General features: G+C 35.7%; 1 protein-coding gene across 11 annotated transcripts in view; it reads left to right on the top strand.

The window, feature by feature from the left end:
• The window catches only part of LOC132199479 (potassium voltage-gated channel protein eag), a 104,324-nt gene that overhangs the window by 71,406 nt on the left and 14,513 nt on the right, over positions 1-18,405 (top strand). For 5 of the 11 annotated variants that reach the window (XM_059624232.1, XM_059624227.1, XM_059624231.1 and 2 more), the window contains 6 exons: positions 2,307-2,407; positions 2,501-2,633; positions 8,864-8,899; positions 14,736-14,867; positions 14,930-15,057; positions 16,497-16,931. In XM_059624232.1, the coding sequence (XP_059480215.1) occupies positions 2,307-2,407; positions 2,501-2,633; positions 8,864-8,899; positions 14,736-14,867; positions 14,930-15,057; positions 16,497-16,931 (965 nt within the window). The remainder of the gene's footprint in view (positions 1-2,306; positions 2,408-2,500; positions 2,634-8,863; positions 8,900-14,735; positions 14,868-14,929; positions 15,058-16,496; positions 16,932-18,405) is intronic. The other 6 variants (XM_059624235.1, XM_059624233.1, XM_059624229.1 and 3 more) reach the window with 3 other exon arrangements.

The raw sequence follows: 18,405 nt of genomic DNA, 5'->3' as shown, positions 1-18,405 counted from the left end.
TTATACATATAATAAATGCTTATTAATCAATTCCAAGAAATGATTTTAAAATTATTTATAATTTCAACATTTTTTCATTTAAAAATTCTTTTGTTTAAAGAAGATTAAAAATAAATATAGATAAATTTGTAAAAATCTTTGCTTCTCTAGAAATCAGGAGGGAAACAACTAAAGCAGCGTGATATTTTTTATTCAAAGACTTGATTGAATCGCAAAACCAAGTTGCTATGCAAATGAGTAGGTGACAAAGAAGCGCAGTGCCGCATCAAGTTGGTCTCTCTCACCTGCGCGCCATGTGACCCAGCAGGTGCAGCACGAATTGCGCCCGCGGCTCGGTGCAATTAATCAAAAAGTATCGATTAATTCAAACCCTCGACGGCGCGCGATATGCCCGGATAAAAGTTTGACGTTGCAGTTTGAAAGTGGATAAATATAAATTAGGCTCAAATCCGGGCACGAAACAAAGCCGCCCCTCTTTTGTAATCTACGCTCGTTAGTCATCATTATAAACAGGGCGAATCTTCGTTCCCGGCAAACTTTTAATGGCCCGATTTCGCTTCCCCTCTGACCCTTTGAACATAAAAAGTCATCCTGCAATTTATGTGGGCCAATCGGCTTTTTAAAGGTAATTTACAGAAGCGATTTGAATTCTGGATTTCAGAAGAAAAAAATAACTTCAGAAATCGAGTTACATGAATGAACAAAAAAATCGTACTCGTTAGGGTTGAAAAGGCCCCGCCAAAAATAATTGAACTCTCAGAGTCGATCTCTTGTTCTATAAGAAGTTCTTATTTTTATTAAATTTAATAACTGAAACTTGCGCCAAGTCATTTCGATTTCACATTTGAAATTTTTTAAATGAGAATAAAAAGTTTTGCTCGTGAAGGACCTTTTACGTAAATAAGCAGCTTCCCGAGATGTAATTTACTGCCATTCCGAATGAAAATAACAAATTCCGAACCAACTGCGCTCCGTCGTTTTGAAAAGCATCGTCTGTCTCCCTGATTCTCTTTCCGGCGAAAAACGAGTTGTCGCTTGAAATTAGATTTTCAATTTTTAATCCGGCAGCTGCGCGAAATTTACGACGCGCAACTTTTGAGTTTGCACCGTCGGCGCATATAACTCCATTAACGATGCCCCCCATGCAAAGCAGTAAAAGCGACACACATCCGTCGTGCTGCTGCCGATCCGACCTGCACATTTGCCAAACGCAGGCATACACGTGCCGTCAGGTCTCCAGAGTGCAATTCCATTTTCTCAGAGCCGCCGCGTGTTTGTCGCTAAGAAGCAGTTTTTAATGGATTGCATCTTGCGTCGTTTGCGTGGAAATTCATCCGTCTCACAATACCAACGTCACTTTCATACTAAATTAACGGCACAGGTGTTAACAAAAAAAGCGACGAACTTTATCTCTGCAAGTCTATATTAAATTTAAAATGAAGTTTTTAACGGGAATAATTTTATATGTAACTTATGATCCTAGAATGTGAGGTTATTATTATTGTTTTTCAAATTCCTTGTCTTCCTGGGAAAGCATAGTCAGTAAAAATATAACAAAAAATTAAATCCAAATTGTTTACGTACTTTACTCTAATTGTAAAACAAAATTTGAAAAAAAAAACTGCTTCCAATAAGAAAGTATTGTTTAACAATTAATTAAAATTAAATTAAAGAAATAACTAATTTTAAAAAATTTTTAATTTTTATGCCCCTTATATTTATATAAAAATAAAATGCTATTTTTTACTAAAGATTATTTTAAGAATATATTGATTATTTAAAATAAGCTAATTGCAGTATTTCAAGATTTTAAGTATATTATCCTTAATTATCAAAACTTGTTATTGTTTGCATAAGTACTCATTTATATTAAAATTTATAAATATTGTTCCTGATTAATCTTTCACTCCTTTCAGTAAATTAAAACGGTATAAATTACAATTGGTGGAGCGGGTTGCCATTCCTTTAGATATGAATTTACTTATGTGGTTTTCTTGATTAACAACCAATAAATAAGAAACATTTTGAAAAGTTTTATTACTTGAAGAAGAATACATACGCAATTCCAACAAAAATAAATTCAACAATTTGAATCCGGATCTTAACATAATTTATTTCAGAACGCGGTTGCTGAATATTTTGTTGATATGAATTGCGAAAAATAATTGCTACGTTTCAAATATAGCAGACTTTTTCTTCATAATCACTTGATTTAACAACTTTCCTCTAAAGGAATAAGGACTTAAATTTTTAATCATTCATTTTGAAATTTTTATTCTTCAAACTATTTTTTTTTTCTTTTGCAGCGGACAGCAGCTTTCTGCTCGCCAATGCACAGATAGTTGACTACCCGATTGTCTACTGTAACGAGTCTTTCTGCAAGATCTCTGGATACAACCGCGCAGAGGTAGGAGTTGATACATATTTTTATTCTTGTTTTCCCAAATTGCATTTTTGACACATATGTATAATTTGAAAATCAAAAACCGTGCGAATTTAGGTCATGCAGAAATCATGCCGGTGCGGTTTCATGTACGGCGAACTGACCGACAAAGAAACGATCGCCAGGGTGGACGAGTGCCTGGACAAGCAGCTGAGCGACCAATTCGAAATCCTGCTGTACAAGAAAAACAGTAAGTCGGCGTAGTCTCGTTTGTCCGTCGTTACGAATTAAAGATCAATCCGCCTGCCAATGGCATGTCCCACTCCACAGGCTACTTTGTGCACCAACCCCTATTTATTATTCAGTCGTTGATCGACCTGTCAGAGCGAACAGTTGAATCTATTTCCACACCAATGTACTTTGGCCTCAAAATCAAAGGCAGCAAATTAAATAGAAAAAAAAAATCCAATAAAAATTTATGTAAATATTTAAAAAGTTGCTAATTAATTCACTCACTCGCCTAGCATGTTGGCGAACACGCGAAAAGCTGCTCTCCAATTTTCACTTAATCAAAATATTATGCAACAGCACCACTTATATCAGTTTATAAAGCTTTTATAATTTAAATAGTGAGTAGTGAAAATTAAACCAGATTACATTGGTCTTTAAATTAATCGCTCTATTTTAACAAATTTCGTCCATCATAAAAAAAAACAACAAAAGTCGACGTGCTCAAAATTTCCATATTGGTTTCATCCATTTCTATCAACAAAATTCTTCCTCCTTTCTCCAATTTGAGCTTAATTGTTCAAAATTAGTTCAAATCGGATTAAAATTCAGGATTTGATCCAAGAGTGGTCAAATCCTGGATAATATGCTGTAGTGTACCCCTTTGTAAAATAACACCTGGTCCCGCAGACCGGCATGCAGCTACATGGACGAAAAGTGTAATGGTGCTGCATGACACTACGCATTCCCCTTTAATCTTTCTCAACCCCGAACTCTCCCACTTTCCCTGGACTAATGTATATATTATTTGTCCCCTACTTCAAACTAAATTAATGTTTTCACCTGTTTATCAAAATCATCCCCCGCCCATTCTTTCTCTCTATCTCTATCTGTCTCTCTCTACCTCCTCCGTCTAGCTGTTGAATGCGTGTTCTCTCTGTCTCCACCCTGCTATCCAAAACCACCCCCGTATATATTAATAAATGCGTCGTCGTCTTCCGTCATCGTTGTGTACATATCTATGGATGTGAATGTTCTCTCACGCTTCGAGTTAAATAAAAAAGCATTTAATAAAAAAATAAATCCAGGGAATAAAGGACGGTTGGTTGGGTTGGCAGCTGCACGTTTCATATAGGCTGCTGTATATTTTCATTTTCAGTCAATATATGTTATCTCGCGCGAGCTCTTTCTGGGGCGACTCGAACAATATGCTACTGAATGTGTACGGCGGCGCAGCAGTCGCTCCCTCTGGTGATGGATTACTCCATAAAGTGATAGCACAACTTCGCAACACACACATTTATACGCACAAACACCCTCCTAATTCACTCTCCACATTTCTATACACATTGTTGGTTTGATCGAGTTATACACCCGAGTTTTCCCAAAATTTGCAAATTTTTTTATTTTTTTTTCTCTAATTATAATTTTAAAAAAAATTGAAGATTAAAAGAGAATTTCCTGTTTAAATAATTATAAAGAAAATGTAGAATATTTTAATTGTGATAAATGTTGAACAGGCTTTTCCTCGTTGTGTTTTTATTAAATGAAAAATTTGCTTCCATTTTTATCCCGATGAAAATGTTAAAAGTCAATACTTTTAAAGGTTTTTTTAAATAAAAAGTTCTTCAACGAAGAGAAGCCCTTTTCATCATTAATCAAGATTCGCCCCACGGGTTCTTCTTTCAGTTATCCAAACATAAAAGTTAAAATAAAAATCAATCCACAGCTTTAATTTTGTGCGCTTTTAACACATTTTTTTTTTTTTTTTTTTTTTTTTTGGCATCACCTTTCTCTGAAATATGTCTGATTCCAGAAATATTTTGATCAGAAAACTAAGATTATTCCAGAACCTAAAAAGGTTTCTCCTCCCATTTCCAAACTTGGCTAGATTTTCGGGAAACGGCGGCACCACATAACTTACCACGAGTGACAGACTTTTTGCCCCATAAAGGTTCTCTCTCTCTCCCTCGCATCCCCCAGGCTAGTGCAGTCTCCGAGTGAGAGAGAGCAGCGAGTTTTATGCAACCAGTTGGCTATTTGTGCTCACCGCGTTGCCTATCATGTTTTAGTCGGAGCGAGCCAACGATATAAATAACCCCCGGAGAGGCCAGCTAGAGGATGTATTCTTTCTTTTTTTGTCCCGGCGGCGCTCATTTTTGTCCTCGCCGTTCTAATTTTGTTAATCGGTTTTCTCGAGCGCAGCCATAAAACACTCCTTTTCTCTCATCAACGCTGAAAACTTTTCCCTCCTACCGGATCACACAAAACACACGCATACAGACTTACACTCTATATATACCTACACTCGACCGAAAAGAAGAAAAAGCAGGGGCGCCCTCCCGCAGGAAGTTGGGGCGAAGTGACTGATCGCACTTGTGCACAATGGGGATGTTGGATTAATGGAGACCGAACTTTCGGGAACTTTTTGCTCCCGGATCCAGTCCAAATTCTACAAAACTGATGTCTGTAATGAAAAACCAGAGACACCCTCATTTAAGGTCAAGTTTCATGGTGATAAATTTTTCAGATTTTCTTCAAATTAATTCACAACCTCTGATATAATTATTGAGGGATTAGTTTATTTTAAGTATTTCAATCAATTAGAATCAGGCTTTTATGAAAAATCGTGGAAATCCGGAGCTTTATTAAAAGGCTGTCAAGAAAACAGCCTGCAAAGATTAGATTCTTTTTTTTTAATTCATGTTTTTATTACTTTATCAATTCAATTATTTTAAAGTTTGTTCCGAATTGAAAAGAAAATCTGAATTTAAAATTTTATTCAACTAATTGTTAGAAGTTTTTTTTTTTATTTTTCTCTGTCAAACTTCCTGCAATATGCTAAAATGCGAAGCGAATTCTTATTTAAAATGCGCGAGTGGGAGCAGAAGGGTAGATCTAATTAGCGAGTTACAACTGCAGTGACGTCACGGCCAAGTGATGTCATTCACAAACCGGTTGGTCGTGCAAATTAGCCGGCCGGCCAAGCCGGATCGACCGTCCAGACGGCTTGGCCTCGTTTTCCGTGTTGCTTAATTCCGCTCGCTCGTTAGTCGGCATAACATTCATTTTCCACCTCGGCCGGCAAGTTTTCGGCTTGTTATTAACCAGATGAAAAGTTGCGCCGCCGGGCAAAGTGTGAGCAAAAAACAGAGGCATAAGTAAGAAGCATCTCTCTTTCATACACCTGCTTTTTATTTCAAATATATATCCGCAGACTAAAATAGCTACTGTGCCTCCATTAAGAAATATCAAATATTCTTTTTGCCTGCGGACGCCGCCGTCGCGTTTTTTGTAACACATTATACTTTTTTTCCCGTTGACTTTGCAGGAAAAAACACACACACACACACACACACACACACACACACACACACACACACAGACCCGACGCACTTGCGGCGTTTGGGGATTTTCGGCGCAACTCAACCGTGCCAAAAGAGAAAGAAGGAAAAAATGGCCCAGTGTTTTCCTAGCCTCCATTTTTGCTTCCCAATTTAAACATAAACGAGACGCGGAAAAGTTGACCGGCTCTTTTCAATTTGATCTCTGTGCGTGGCTTTTGTGATCTGTAACTTTTTTATCCTGAGCAAAACCATTTGCCCAAAAGTAAAACTGATTTGTATATAATGGGAATTTCTATAAAATAAAAATATATTTTTATATAAAATAAAACTGACAATTCTAAAGGAGTTCGCAGCTCAAAAAATTAATTAAATTCCTTATAAATTCTTTATCTTTTATAGATTGACGAAGAAAAGATTTATTTAATTGAGTGAACTCATTTCTAATATCAATTGTACAAAATTCTTTAAAAATTATTTAGACTGCCTACTAAGATAAAATTTTTATCTAAGAACGTTCTTGAAATTACTGAGCCATTTTCCGTGATAAATGCTTTGAATATCGTCTCTCTTTATGGCGGCCATTTCCTTTAATAAAGTTCTCGATAACAATGGATCGGCATCTCGCCGGAATCGTGGCTCCGAGCCAACCATAATGAGGCTGTTGTAAAATTAAATTACGCAAATGGACTTATTTTGTTGTCGCCGAGAAGGGTCCCCAGCCACATTTGTGCATTTAATTAAATAACACACAACGTTAAAAGCGCGTTAAAACTCCCAGCCAAGCTTGCACCCACTTAGTTTATGCCCGTGTTTATATTTTTATATGTATTTTTTTTTCCTTTTCAAGCAAGATAGTAAAAAAAATCCCTTGAAAGCCGGAAAACTTTCCGCATGGTGGAAAAGCAGCCGAGCATTTTAACGCGTGACATTTTGGAAGTGGCCGGAGCCAAATTCTCCGGGGGCGTTCGCCGGGCAGGTGCTTTTGCACGAAAGCAGCGTATTTTGTGTTTGTGTTTTGTACGAAGGCCCTGAGGGTCTTGGAAGCGGCGGAGAGAACTTGCGACAGAATCCCACGGCCTAAAGGATGACTCTATGGCATCATCTCCAACCACCACCGATTGAGACTCTCTGATGGACCCAAAAATATGCGAATGGCGTGGCCCACAAAACTGGCCTAGCGGACCATCAGAAACCAACCAGCATGCCTCGACTTTTCCATCCCTCTTTCTCTCTTTCCGAACAACAGTCCTTTTCTCTATGCTCTCTTTCTCTGTTGTATTTTTTTTTTTTTTTTATTCTCTTTCTCAGTTATTGATCCCAAGATGCGATATGTATATCGGATTTTTTTATTCGCAGGCGCGCGATTCGTCTGCTGCTGCCTTTTCAAAAGTGTAACTCACTCTCTAGGGAGTGCATTTCGCGGCGAAATTTATACCAAATTTCGTTGTTCCCTTTGAAGTCGTTTTTATATCGGCCCGCGTACCTTTTGCCTCTTTTGATGTTGCTCTCGTGAAAATAAAAGGGAGGAATATCTGATAAGTGTTGCCAGCTTATTTTACACTCAACTTTTTTATCTAATAATTTTTGTTTTAAACAAAAAATTTCATAATGAAATTTGTTTAATTTTATAAACATATTTTTAATGTAATTTATCATTTTATTTTTAAAAGTAATGAAATTAAAACATAGTTTTTCAATAAATTTTTTTAATTATTTATTATGTATAATAAAAATAGAACAACAATTTCATAATTCACAATTAAATCATAAGTTGATTTCCACCATTTACTTTTCTAAGCATTTGCTGATGTAAAATCACATTTACAGTTGATTTTGATAAATTGTTGAATAATGTTTTACCGCAGTCTGAATATTTTAAAATATCTCCGCACTATTTATACTTTAATGATTAAATGTCCATAATTTTAATCGATCCAATTTTAGTTCCTCGTAAAGGGTTTTATTGACTTCCATGCGACGTTTCCGTCTAAAAAAAAAATGTTTAAAACCGCACCCCATCAATTTTTTGCTGGATAAAGCCGTTGCTCACCCTTGGTACCTTTCCTCTTTTCTCGTCATTAATGGCACCGCATTTTACTGCTGAATATTGCTTCAAAGCAGGGGGCTCTTTTTTAAGAACGGCATTCCAGACCGGCACACACTCCTGTTATCCACCGTGACTTTTTATTATCAGTTTAAAACTCCCTTTATGTTTGTTTTCCTCTTGCTACCGCAAGCATTCAGCAAAGGAAACACATCATTAAATCTTAACTGCTAGTGTGTGGAATTTTTTATTATAAAAGAAAATAATAAGAACCAGGGGAAAAGTTTCGTCATCCTCTATGCATGTAAAACCTATTCACCATGTTCGCCGAGTAGAATCATTTGATTACCTTTCGCTCGAACGGGCTCGCATTGTGGCGATCAATGCAAACGAAATTTATTCGCGTCTTTGCCACTCCGGCTGATGAGATGAATTTTTTAATCCGCGCGCAGGCATTTTATATTTTATTTTCAACGCTCTCGGTTTTTTGAAAAGGCAGACGAATCGCGCGCGCACCACCAACTTTTTTATACTCTCACACAAAAACCGCATGCATGAAAGCCGCTCTGCTCAATTACGGCACTTTCAATATTTTAATTCTCTCTCAAACCTCAACAACGAGCACAAAACCAAATGAAAATGTAAATATTATATACAAATTAACGAGAAAGAAGCACAAAAGGAATGCCAGCCACTTAGACAAAATTATGAAATCACCAAAATTGGCATTTTTTTATTATTATTATTATTTATAAATGAAATCATTCATATATTTAGTATGAATTTTCTCTTGTTCTTCTCTATTTGTGTTTTGTTTGTGTGTGTTTGCCCCTCCTCTAGCAAGTGTTCTCTGATTCACAGGCACCCCGCGAGGTATGTGGAAAAAACGCCCTATAGGTGAGATTACACAAACACGCTCCTCCTTGGCACCGCAAAACGTTCCGAGACCAAAAACCAAAATTCTCCCGAATTCAGATTGGTATTCAACGGACTATTTTCTATACGCAATTTTGAGATGCATTTTTTCCTCTATTATCTGAGTTTGAAATTTTTCTGATATATTCACCGCGTGACTTCTTCTTTTCCCCTCTTTGCTCCTCCCCTGCGTGCAGTGTATGTAAAACAAACTCCTCTTCAACACACTCTATTTTCTCTTTCTTCACTTTCTCTCATATATCGACAATCCATCACTCATATAAATATGAATTATTAACACTCCACGCGGCGTTTGACGATTTAGAGCTTCCTAGAGTGCAGCTCCAGTCATAGGTGGTGTTAGTGCGCTGTAGGGACATTTAATTTATAGCAGCCTGTATTAGCCCTAGTGTACTGTAGTGCAACTGTTTGTTGTTCAACAACCCTTTACATGTGTCTCGTACACGTCTGTATAATGCGTATATTATGACAAACAAGCGGGCAAACACCGCACGATGCTTGTGGGACAAATGCGGGGTTGGTGTGTGGGCAGCGTTCGCAACACACTTGACCGTGATTGGTGAATTATCGTCCCCGTCCAGCAAATTTGACGGAAATGAAATTTAATGGGGGCATTTTCTCGCCAGATCTGGTTACTAAATTGCTTTTCAGCGGTGTGCGTGTCCCGCTGGTTTTTCCTTACTTAGAAGCCTCAATTTTACGATGACGCGACACGCAAAGGTGAATTTATTAAAAAATAAGCCGTAGAGGTGTGAAGTTAATTGAATCGTCTCATTTGAAAAATGAGGTTTATTTTTATGCATATTCATGTGGCTTTTAGAAAGGGGGAAATTCGCTTGGAAAATTTTAAATGGTGACCTGAATTTGACCTAAATTTCTAAGTAAGATGAAAGATAAGAATTTATCTGTTCAAACAACTTTTGCATTTTTTTAGTAAAATAGTTGCTCAATGTTTAATCAAACAATTTTTAAGAGGAAGAAAAACTAATCACTTATGGAAAAAACGAATTACAAGACAAAATAAAATCAATTTTAATAATTTTACAATAAATTATGTAAATAAATCTTAATTTGTAATTTTCAAGTTTGATAAATCATTTGCTTCAAATTGATACCGTCTTATAAAAAATAGCACGGAAATTTCTGTAATTTCTTTGAAAATATCCAGAAAATCTTTGGAAATAGTTCACCAAGCCACGGATCCGAGTGAAAGCTGCACTAAGCACCGCCGATATTTCACACTCGCCATATCCACCGCGCCGGAATGTATTGCAGTAAATTTAGGCGCACTGCGTTTCTCGCCCCGGCGAAAGTAGACAAATGGAGCGCGATTTGCTGCAGCAGGTGACTGAAAAATGGGCCGAGTCATTCAATTTCCACCTCTCTCTTGAGAGCGGCCGTTATTTTTTATTTTCCTCGGCGGGGCGAAACAAATTCTCAAACGCCGCGAGACGCAGTGGCAAAGCCTTTAGAATGTGGGCGATCTGTTTGCGTGTCCAGGTGTTTGCGGTGACCCCCATACGAGTGGTGTGGCCCAGATTGCGGTGTGGCACCTCCGAGCCGCAATTTGCCCGTGGCCTGCATTTTATTGAACTTGGCCACGCCGCGTGCAGTAATCAAGTCGGACTTTAATTCTGAATTCAGCGCAGCGCCGTCGGCACGAGCGACGCTTTAATTTGTTTGTCTTTATCATTCGGGTCGCGCGCAATTTCGCCCGAGATGAGAGACGCAACGAGTCTGTTTTCCTTCCGAAACTGAAGAGGCGCAAAGCCTGTCGGACAAATTGCCGTCATTTGTCTTTACAGTGGTGAATTTTCATATTTCTCTTTTCGATCTTGTGCGGGTGAAATTGCCTCATTCTTTCTAATTTTCCTGCATGAAATTGTTTGGAACGGGACCAAATATGCAAGACAATAACGATAAATTTTGATTGCAAAAAGATTAAAAATAAGTGTTAAAATATGGGCGCGATATATAGATGGAAATTTTACATGATAATGTTCAAGAAGATTGAAACAAATTACTGGTAGATCTGAGTTGAAAACTTTTATCTCAACGGTAATACAGTTCAAATTTGGAATATGATTCATTTAAAAAACTTTTAATAATTTTTGTTAGAAAAACTGCAAAAAAATTCACACTAGACAAAACTCAAAAGTTCAAATCAATTCTTTTATTATTACTTTGACTATAAATTTACCATTCAGTTTCTTTTGACGAGATTTCAATCTTCCATATCGACGAATACAAACAAGTTCGAAATTTGTTTGCTCCTGTTTCTTGTGAATTGTATTAAATTTTTAAAACATTTAATTTGAAATAAATGTAATATCAAAATAATGAAAGAAATTTTTAATTTTTAAGTCTATATTTGCTGAAAAAAGCATTCGTCAAACAAATAACAAAAAGCAGCTTTCAGCTTATGAAATTATATAAACAAAGCAAATTAATTTAAAGCAAAAAACCTGCATTTTTACGGTGCCAAAAAAGGCGGAAATTTTGCACTTTCCAACTCTCACCGCGTTGTGCAGCGAGCAAATACGAGTATGTACGAGCTCAGCTAAACAAACAAGAGCCCGGCAGTGAATTGAATGTTTTTAATTAAATCGCAGCCAAGGCAAATAGCGGTGCCGACCCGCGAACACAATTCTCAGTCCCACCCAATTAAAAGTTTGTTTGTGCTCGCCGCGCCACTCTCGAAGGATGTGCATAATTAGCACGGGGGCGTCTCATCTTCGGAAGTTTTGAGTGTTATCAAAATTATTCCCAAAGATTAATTATTAAATTTTCATTTCGACGCCGTCACAACATCAGATAGAGAGCAGGTCTGCCTGCCTCAATTGATTTTCTGATGAGAAACGTGCCCTATCCTATTTTCTTCTCTCACCGTTTCAATTTAACTGCGGTTGAAGCTCGGGCGGAAATTTTGCGCAGATATTAATTCAGAAAAAAAATCTCCGTGATTTATCTCTCTCCGGAGAGTGTTTTTTTCCACCATTGAATTCAATCTGATGGCACATTTCATTTCCAATAAAAGTCCATCCGAATCAGTGTCGACCAGGAAGTGCTTTGGACACGCACGAATTTCAATTTGCAATTTATTTTATCGCTCCGCCGGCGATTAAAGCGACACACATACAAACTTCAACCCCATTCTCCACTAATCTTTCGCGTACAACCACCTTAAATCTCCTCAGGCGAGTAGCGTTTTGTATGCGAAAAATGAGTGTGTTTTCGAGCGCAAATGTAGGTTAGAATGTCAAGCACACGCCAACCGGTAATCAGCCCCCACATGCAGGCCAAGATCATTATCGCCGGCGTTTGAGAATTTGCTGCACGAAGAAATCACACAGCACAATACTCATGAAGTTTAGTAAAATGAAAAACGCTAAAGCTACGACGTACTATAAAAGCTGATTAACTAATGCGAGGAAAATATGCACTGGTTGTTCCATTGTATAAAATAGTCATTAATTGTTGCACCTCTTCTGTCATCCAAATGCACAAATGTCAATAATTACTTTAGAGACTTTAGAAGTAGATAATTAATATTGTGGATCATTTTCTAGTGTATTTAATGATTAATAAATGATATTCATTCGCAAATATTTGCAGTAATGGATCAAGTTCTAGCGTTCTAGCAAATTTAATAACTTGATTCTTTAATCAACCAATGAAGAAGAAGTATTCTTTGAAAAAAGTGAATTTTGAATAAAAAGATACCAGACAAAATTATAAACTAATTTTATTAGTTAGCTATTTGTTACAATTAAAAATTTAAATTGCATTATTTTTATTTTAAAATACATTACTATGAATAAATTCAAATTTTATTACTAAATTTAAAATAAATTTTATAATAGATAAAAATATTTATAAAAGTTATTGTTTAATAATAACCCATAATATTATAACTGGCTACTTTTTTTCTTGTGTTTTTTTAATATATAATTTGTTAATGAAAATGTATTTAATTTATTTAATTAATAATTAAGATCCACTTTAAGCCGTGATTGCTGTCATTTTCAATATTTAAGCGTCGATTACCTCTTTTAGGCAATTGTGCATTTCAATGTTAACTCACATGAGCCGTGTATATAATATCAATTTATTTGTTGTTTGTGTGTTTAATTTATGGACGTGTTCTTTCAAATGCGTGTGTGGTAAGCTTTCACAGTGAGACTAAATTGGCTGCAAAATGTGTACTTCATATATATTGATGTTCTGTGTTGCTTTTCAAAAAATAACACATGGTAAATGGAAACACTAAATAGACGTGCAGCGGTATTTCAGTGTTTTGTATCCCTTGCTCGACGTTAACGTTTGAATCCAATGCATTTGAGTGTCTGTATTTTATACTGCTGGATTTGTATATATTTCATCCTCTTCAACGTCTGTACTTCCCCTTTGACATTTTTGTAGGTTACAGCCAGATTTCCGAAATGCAGGGTGGGACTTCCTTAATAACGCCACCCGTTTTTAGCGGACAAAAGCTCGTAAATTTTGAGGCCATCATTCATTTGATGAACGCAACTGGAGAATTAATGGACTCCCTCTTTTATTAGGGCGCGCTTTGCAAACGTACAATGTGATTCATCACAAACAGGTGAAACTTTCACACACACGGTGTCAGTTTGCGAGTTTTTATTTTCATATCTACTGATTTCCTGGCTCTAACCTACTCCACTCGGAACGCAAAATTTGATATTAAAATAAAAACGAAAATTATTCACCCGCGTGTGCCAAAAATATGGTACCGATTTAAATGCATCACGGGTATACGTAAAAAATTAAATTTTGCACAGATTCGTCATAAAAATATAAAAAAACTGCTGAATAATTCAAACGAAATATATTGCGGTGCTACTCGGTGAAAACATCCAGAGACAAAATGTGTCGCAGCGGCAAATGTAATTCGTGACGCTAATTAAAGTGATAAAATTTAAATGAGGAGGTGCATAATAAATAGAGCAAACTTGTTTCCACCTTCAAAGTTTGTTTGTCAATTTAGGCCAGCGGGGCGAAATTGGCTAAAAGCTAAAACGCCGAGCTTTTCAATTAGACGACCCGTTAAAAAATTAATGCTCTTGGACAAGTCCGTTGCGGTTTTCGGTGATCTAAATTTGATTTAAACTGAAATATTAACTAAATAGTAAATAAAATAATTGCTTGGATATAATTAGAAAGACAAATGCTTTTTAAATATCATTTTGTTAATGTTTAAAGCTCCTTTTCAGTTATGTTTATTTTCATAATTAAAGGGGGAAAACGCACAATTTCGTTTTGTGTTTGAATTAGAAATCAAGTGTGAAGTTTTTAATTTTTCCACAAACGAAATTTGAACGTTCAGGGATGTCCGTTTTGAAATTAAACTTAATTTTACTATCTTTACTATTCAACCCTGAAAAGTGCCATTCCGATCTCTATTTCGATCATAAAAATGAATCGACGTTCAAATACAAGAATAAAATTCATAACTGGAGAGGCTCTTTAAAATTAAACCCTTATGTTTCAAACAGTGCAATAAAAAAACTTAACTATTTCCATAAATTTAATAATTAATAACGATATAAATTAGTTAAACAAAAAAGATTAATTAATTTTACCGCAGTCGAAGAGTGTTAATTTGACGAAATAAAAATGCATTTTGTCTCGAATGATAGCGCGGAATGACCCCTTCAAAACACACACACACACAATCTCCCAGGTGCAAATTTCAAGGGTGCCGGCTGAGAGGGCACCTTGAAATGGCGCCGCTTGGTGCTTCCCACGGTGGCAACGTTTCGTGTGATTGCAGAAACTCCACTATGGCTGCTCCTGCAGATCGCGCCGATCAAGAACGAGCGCGACCTGGTGGTTTTGTTCCTGCTCACCTTCAGGGACATCACGGCGCTCAAGCAGCCCATCGAGCAGGACGACAACAAAGGAGGTCCCTTTGAACTCTCGCCATTGCTAACCGCACCTTTGCTAAACTTACTTGAGTTGTTTCAGCCATGGGACTGAGCAAATTCGCCAAACTGGCCAGGTCGGTCACCAGAAGCAGGTCGGTGCTTGTGTCGCAGTTCTCCTCGCACCTGCCCACACTCAAAGACTCTGGAAAACAGTCCAATCTGGCACACGTGAGTTTTTTCTATTTATTTTTATCGCATAATTTGGCTTGGTTTCTTTAATGATTGCCTCTTTAAAATTCAAATTTTAGAATTGATTGAAACATAACTTCCTATTTTGTTAATTTTTTTTCTTTTCACAAACTTATAATTTTTTTATCGATGATAAGTTTATACAAAAAAAAATTTAATTTTCAATTCTATCCATTGATTTAAATTTGTATTAATGTTTTCTTTTTTTTTTAATTTACTCCATATACATTTTTCCAATATCTTATAAAAGCAGCATGACATAAAATAAACCCCTGCCCAGAATGAGGTTAGGCCGACCCTAGTCCCTCGACATAAGCCAACGTGTTTTTGGTTTATGATCCCTAAAACTCGCAAAGTTATGCCTCGTGTTTCTGAGTAAATTATGATTAATAACGTAATAAGACTGACAAAAGTTCCTAGGGGGTTTAGAAAGTGGCTTTATGTCAGGCCTTTAGTGTGCTGCGGATTTCAAAGTTCAAAATAATCAAGAGCTTATTTCACTGTATGTAAATTTGGATATAAAAAATAACAATATTTAATATTTAATTTTATTGAGATATGTTCTTTATAATAATTTAAGGTAAATGCGTAATTATAAATCTTAAAAAAAGGTATCCTTGTACGTATATCCAAGTTTTTGCACATATTTTAAAGCTGCGATTCTTGCTACAACATAATTTTAATAAAAATTAATAATAGTATAAATAATTAATTTTTACCTGTTTTATTTTAATAAAAAAAATCTATGCGTGCACAACAATATGATATTTGACTGAATTAGTTATTTATCATGTTAGAACTTTAGTTAGTTACTTTACACCTATATTACTTCTGCATCCAACCTAGATGACTTAGAATACCGGCAATCAAATTATCATTTGACATCTATTTAAAATCTCACTCACGTTGACTCAATTAAATATATTTATCAAATTTTTTTTAAATTTTTAATTTTAAAATTTAGAGGTGTGAAATCTAAAGACACACAGCAATGAATGTAAAAGTTTTTCGTTTATTATGCATTAAAAAAATTATCTAATAATTTTAATTTTTATAATTAGAAAACATTAATAATTATATAATTATACCAAATACTTAAAAAAAGATATTTTATTAAAAGTTTTGCAATTTAAGAACTTTTCACTAAGAGCTCGTTGGAGGTTTTGACCTTTTACCTCAAAACGCAAGCGAAACTCAAAGAAATGTACTACCGGCGTTTCTCTTTATTAATTTTTATTTAAAAATACTTTCAAATATAAAATTTAATATCTAAATATTTGCCAATAGTTATGAAATTTTATCAGCCTTTTGATTGATTAATTGATATTGATTGTATATTATTTACCAATAAAAAAATCTTGGAAACATGAATTCTCCAAATTTGTTTGCATAAATTAAATAATTTGTATTGCCGGCAGATGATGAGCCTGAGCGCAGACGTCCTGCCCCAGTATCGGCAAGAAGCACCAAAGACGCCGCCCCACATCCTGCTGCACTACTGTGCGTTCAAGGCGATTTGGGACTGGGTGATTTTGTGCCTGACTTTTTACACGGCCATCATGGTACCGTACAACGTGGCCTTCAAAAACAAGACCTCCGAGGACGTCTCGCTACTGGTGGTGGACTCAATAGTGGATGTGATATTCTTTATCGATATTGTGCTCAACTTTCACACGACTTTCGTGGGCCCGGGGGGCGAGGTGGTTTCCGACCCCCGGGTCATCCGCATGAACTATTTGAAATCGTGGTTCGTAATCGACCTTCTCTCCTGTCTGCCTTATGACGTTTTCAACGCCTTTGACCATGACGAGGATGTAAGTAATTGTTCAACCTCCGGCGACTACGATGACAATGTAAGTAAATTTTTGCCTTCCACTTTTCGTTCGGCCACGACATGATTATTTTTTATATATATGAGATATTTTTGTATTACAAATTAACTGTTCTCTCGATATATTTATATAAATGGTTCTATATATGGTACTGGTACTATGATTGTCACTTCTTTTTCAGTTGTTTTTCTCTGTCTTTCATTTCTTTTTTTACTCTCTATCTACTTTTATTTTGTACAAACCACCCGGATTTTGAAAATATTTATTGGAACTAATTGGAATTTAAAATTGGTTTATTTCTAAAACGAATTTTGAGGTTCGAATACATATTTTTGGAAGAAGTGTTATTCCTAAAAACGAAAAAAAATTTATCATATGCCAACCTCTATCCTTCTCTAATTAACAATTATCATCTTTCCCCCCTGCTCATTTTGGAATTTTTCTCAACAAAACTTCAACCTTTCACTATCAGCTTTGAGCTTCAGTAAATTCAGAACACATGACTTTGAAACGGAGTTTGAGACACACATATAAAACAATTTGAGCTTTTTCTCCTCACAATTAACCAACAAAACAGGCCTCAAAATTTTCATAAAAACCATATTTTCATGAAAACAGGCAAATATGACGATTAAAACTACTATTATTTTCACTTGCACTTGTACGTTCAACACGTGTTTTACCCCCCTTTTAATTTTTCAAATAGTAAATTCAAATTTTGGTTCGTTCTTTTGTAATTGAGTTTGCTAGTGAAGGCCTTGTGACATTATAATTATATAAATAGGCACGAGATATGGGTTTGGTAAATTAGAGTCGGAACAACTGCAAAGTCAAGATCACTGCAGACGTTTTTGAGTTGGACACTGTGTGATGAGCCACCCCTAATTAATTTTCATCAATTTCTGAACCCTTACAATTGAGACAGTTAATATTGCTCGGCACGGTAAATTAGAGACCCACGTACCAAAGTAGATGACCGATTGCGTATATTAGCTCTCTGCGACCCTTTGATTGTCTAATTCCCATACCCTGGTTTTGAAATGCCACAGCCGCCGCGTTGTTTGGTTTCCAGCTTTTCTAGAGTAATATTTGACTGATTGATTGTGGCTGAAGTCACGCCAGCCAACGACTCTGGTGCTTGTCTTCTGTCCATTCAATATTCCTTTTAATTAAAAATATCAATCTTGTAGAAAATATAAACAGGTTTTGGAATTAGTTTACTTTTATTAGATCTGAACATGAAAACAATAATTTTTTATTAAAAAAGGCTACTTCAGATGGAAACATTTTAGTTATAAATATTCCCTGGTAAAAAAAATGAAAAAGAAATATTTTTAATCACCGTTAACATTCTTAAAGTTTTTTTAATTCATAAAATTAATTAGAATAATAAATATTTTTGTTTCTACAGAATAACTTCAGGTTAAAGCCATAATGTAAATTCAACATTGCTATTTAATCTGATAATCACAGCAATAAGTGGGCTTAAATTTTT

Source organism: Neocloeon triangulifer, unplaced genomic scaffold (assembly GCF_031216515.1).
Source record: "Neocloeon triangulifer isolate White Clay Creek 2 clone unplaced genomic scaffold, ASM3121651v1 ptg000014l, whole genome shotgun sequence".
In the NCBI taxonomy this organism is placed as follows: domain Eukaryota; kingdom Metazoa; phylum Arthropoda; class Insecta; order Ephemeroptera; family Baetidae; genus Neocloeon; species Neocloeon triangulifer.
This window is presented reverse-complemented; position numbering and strand designations above follow the sequence as displayed.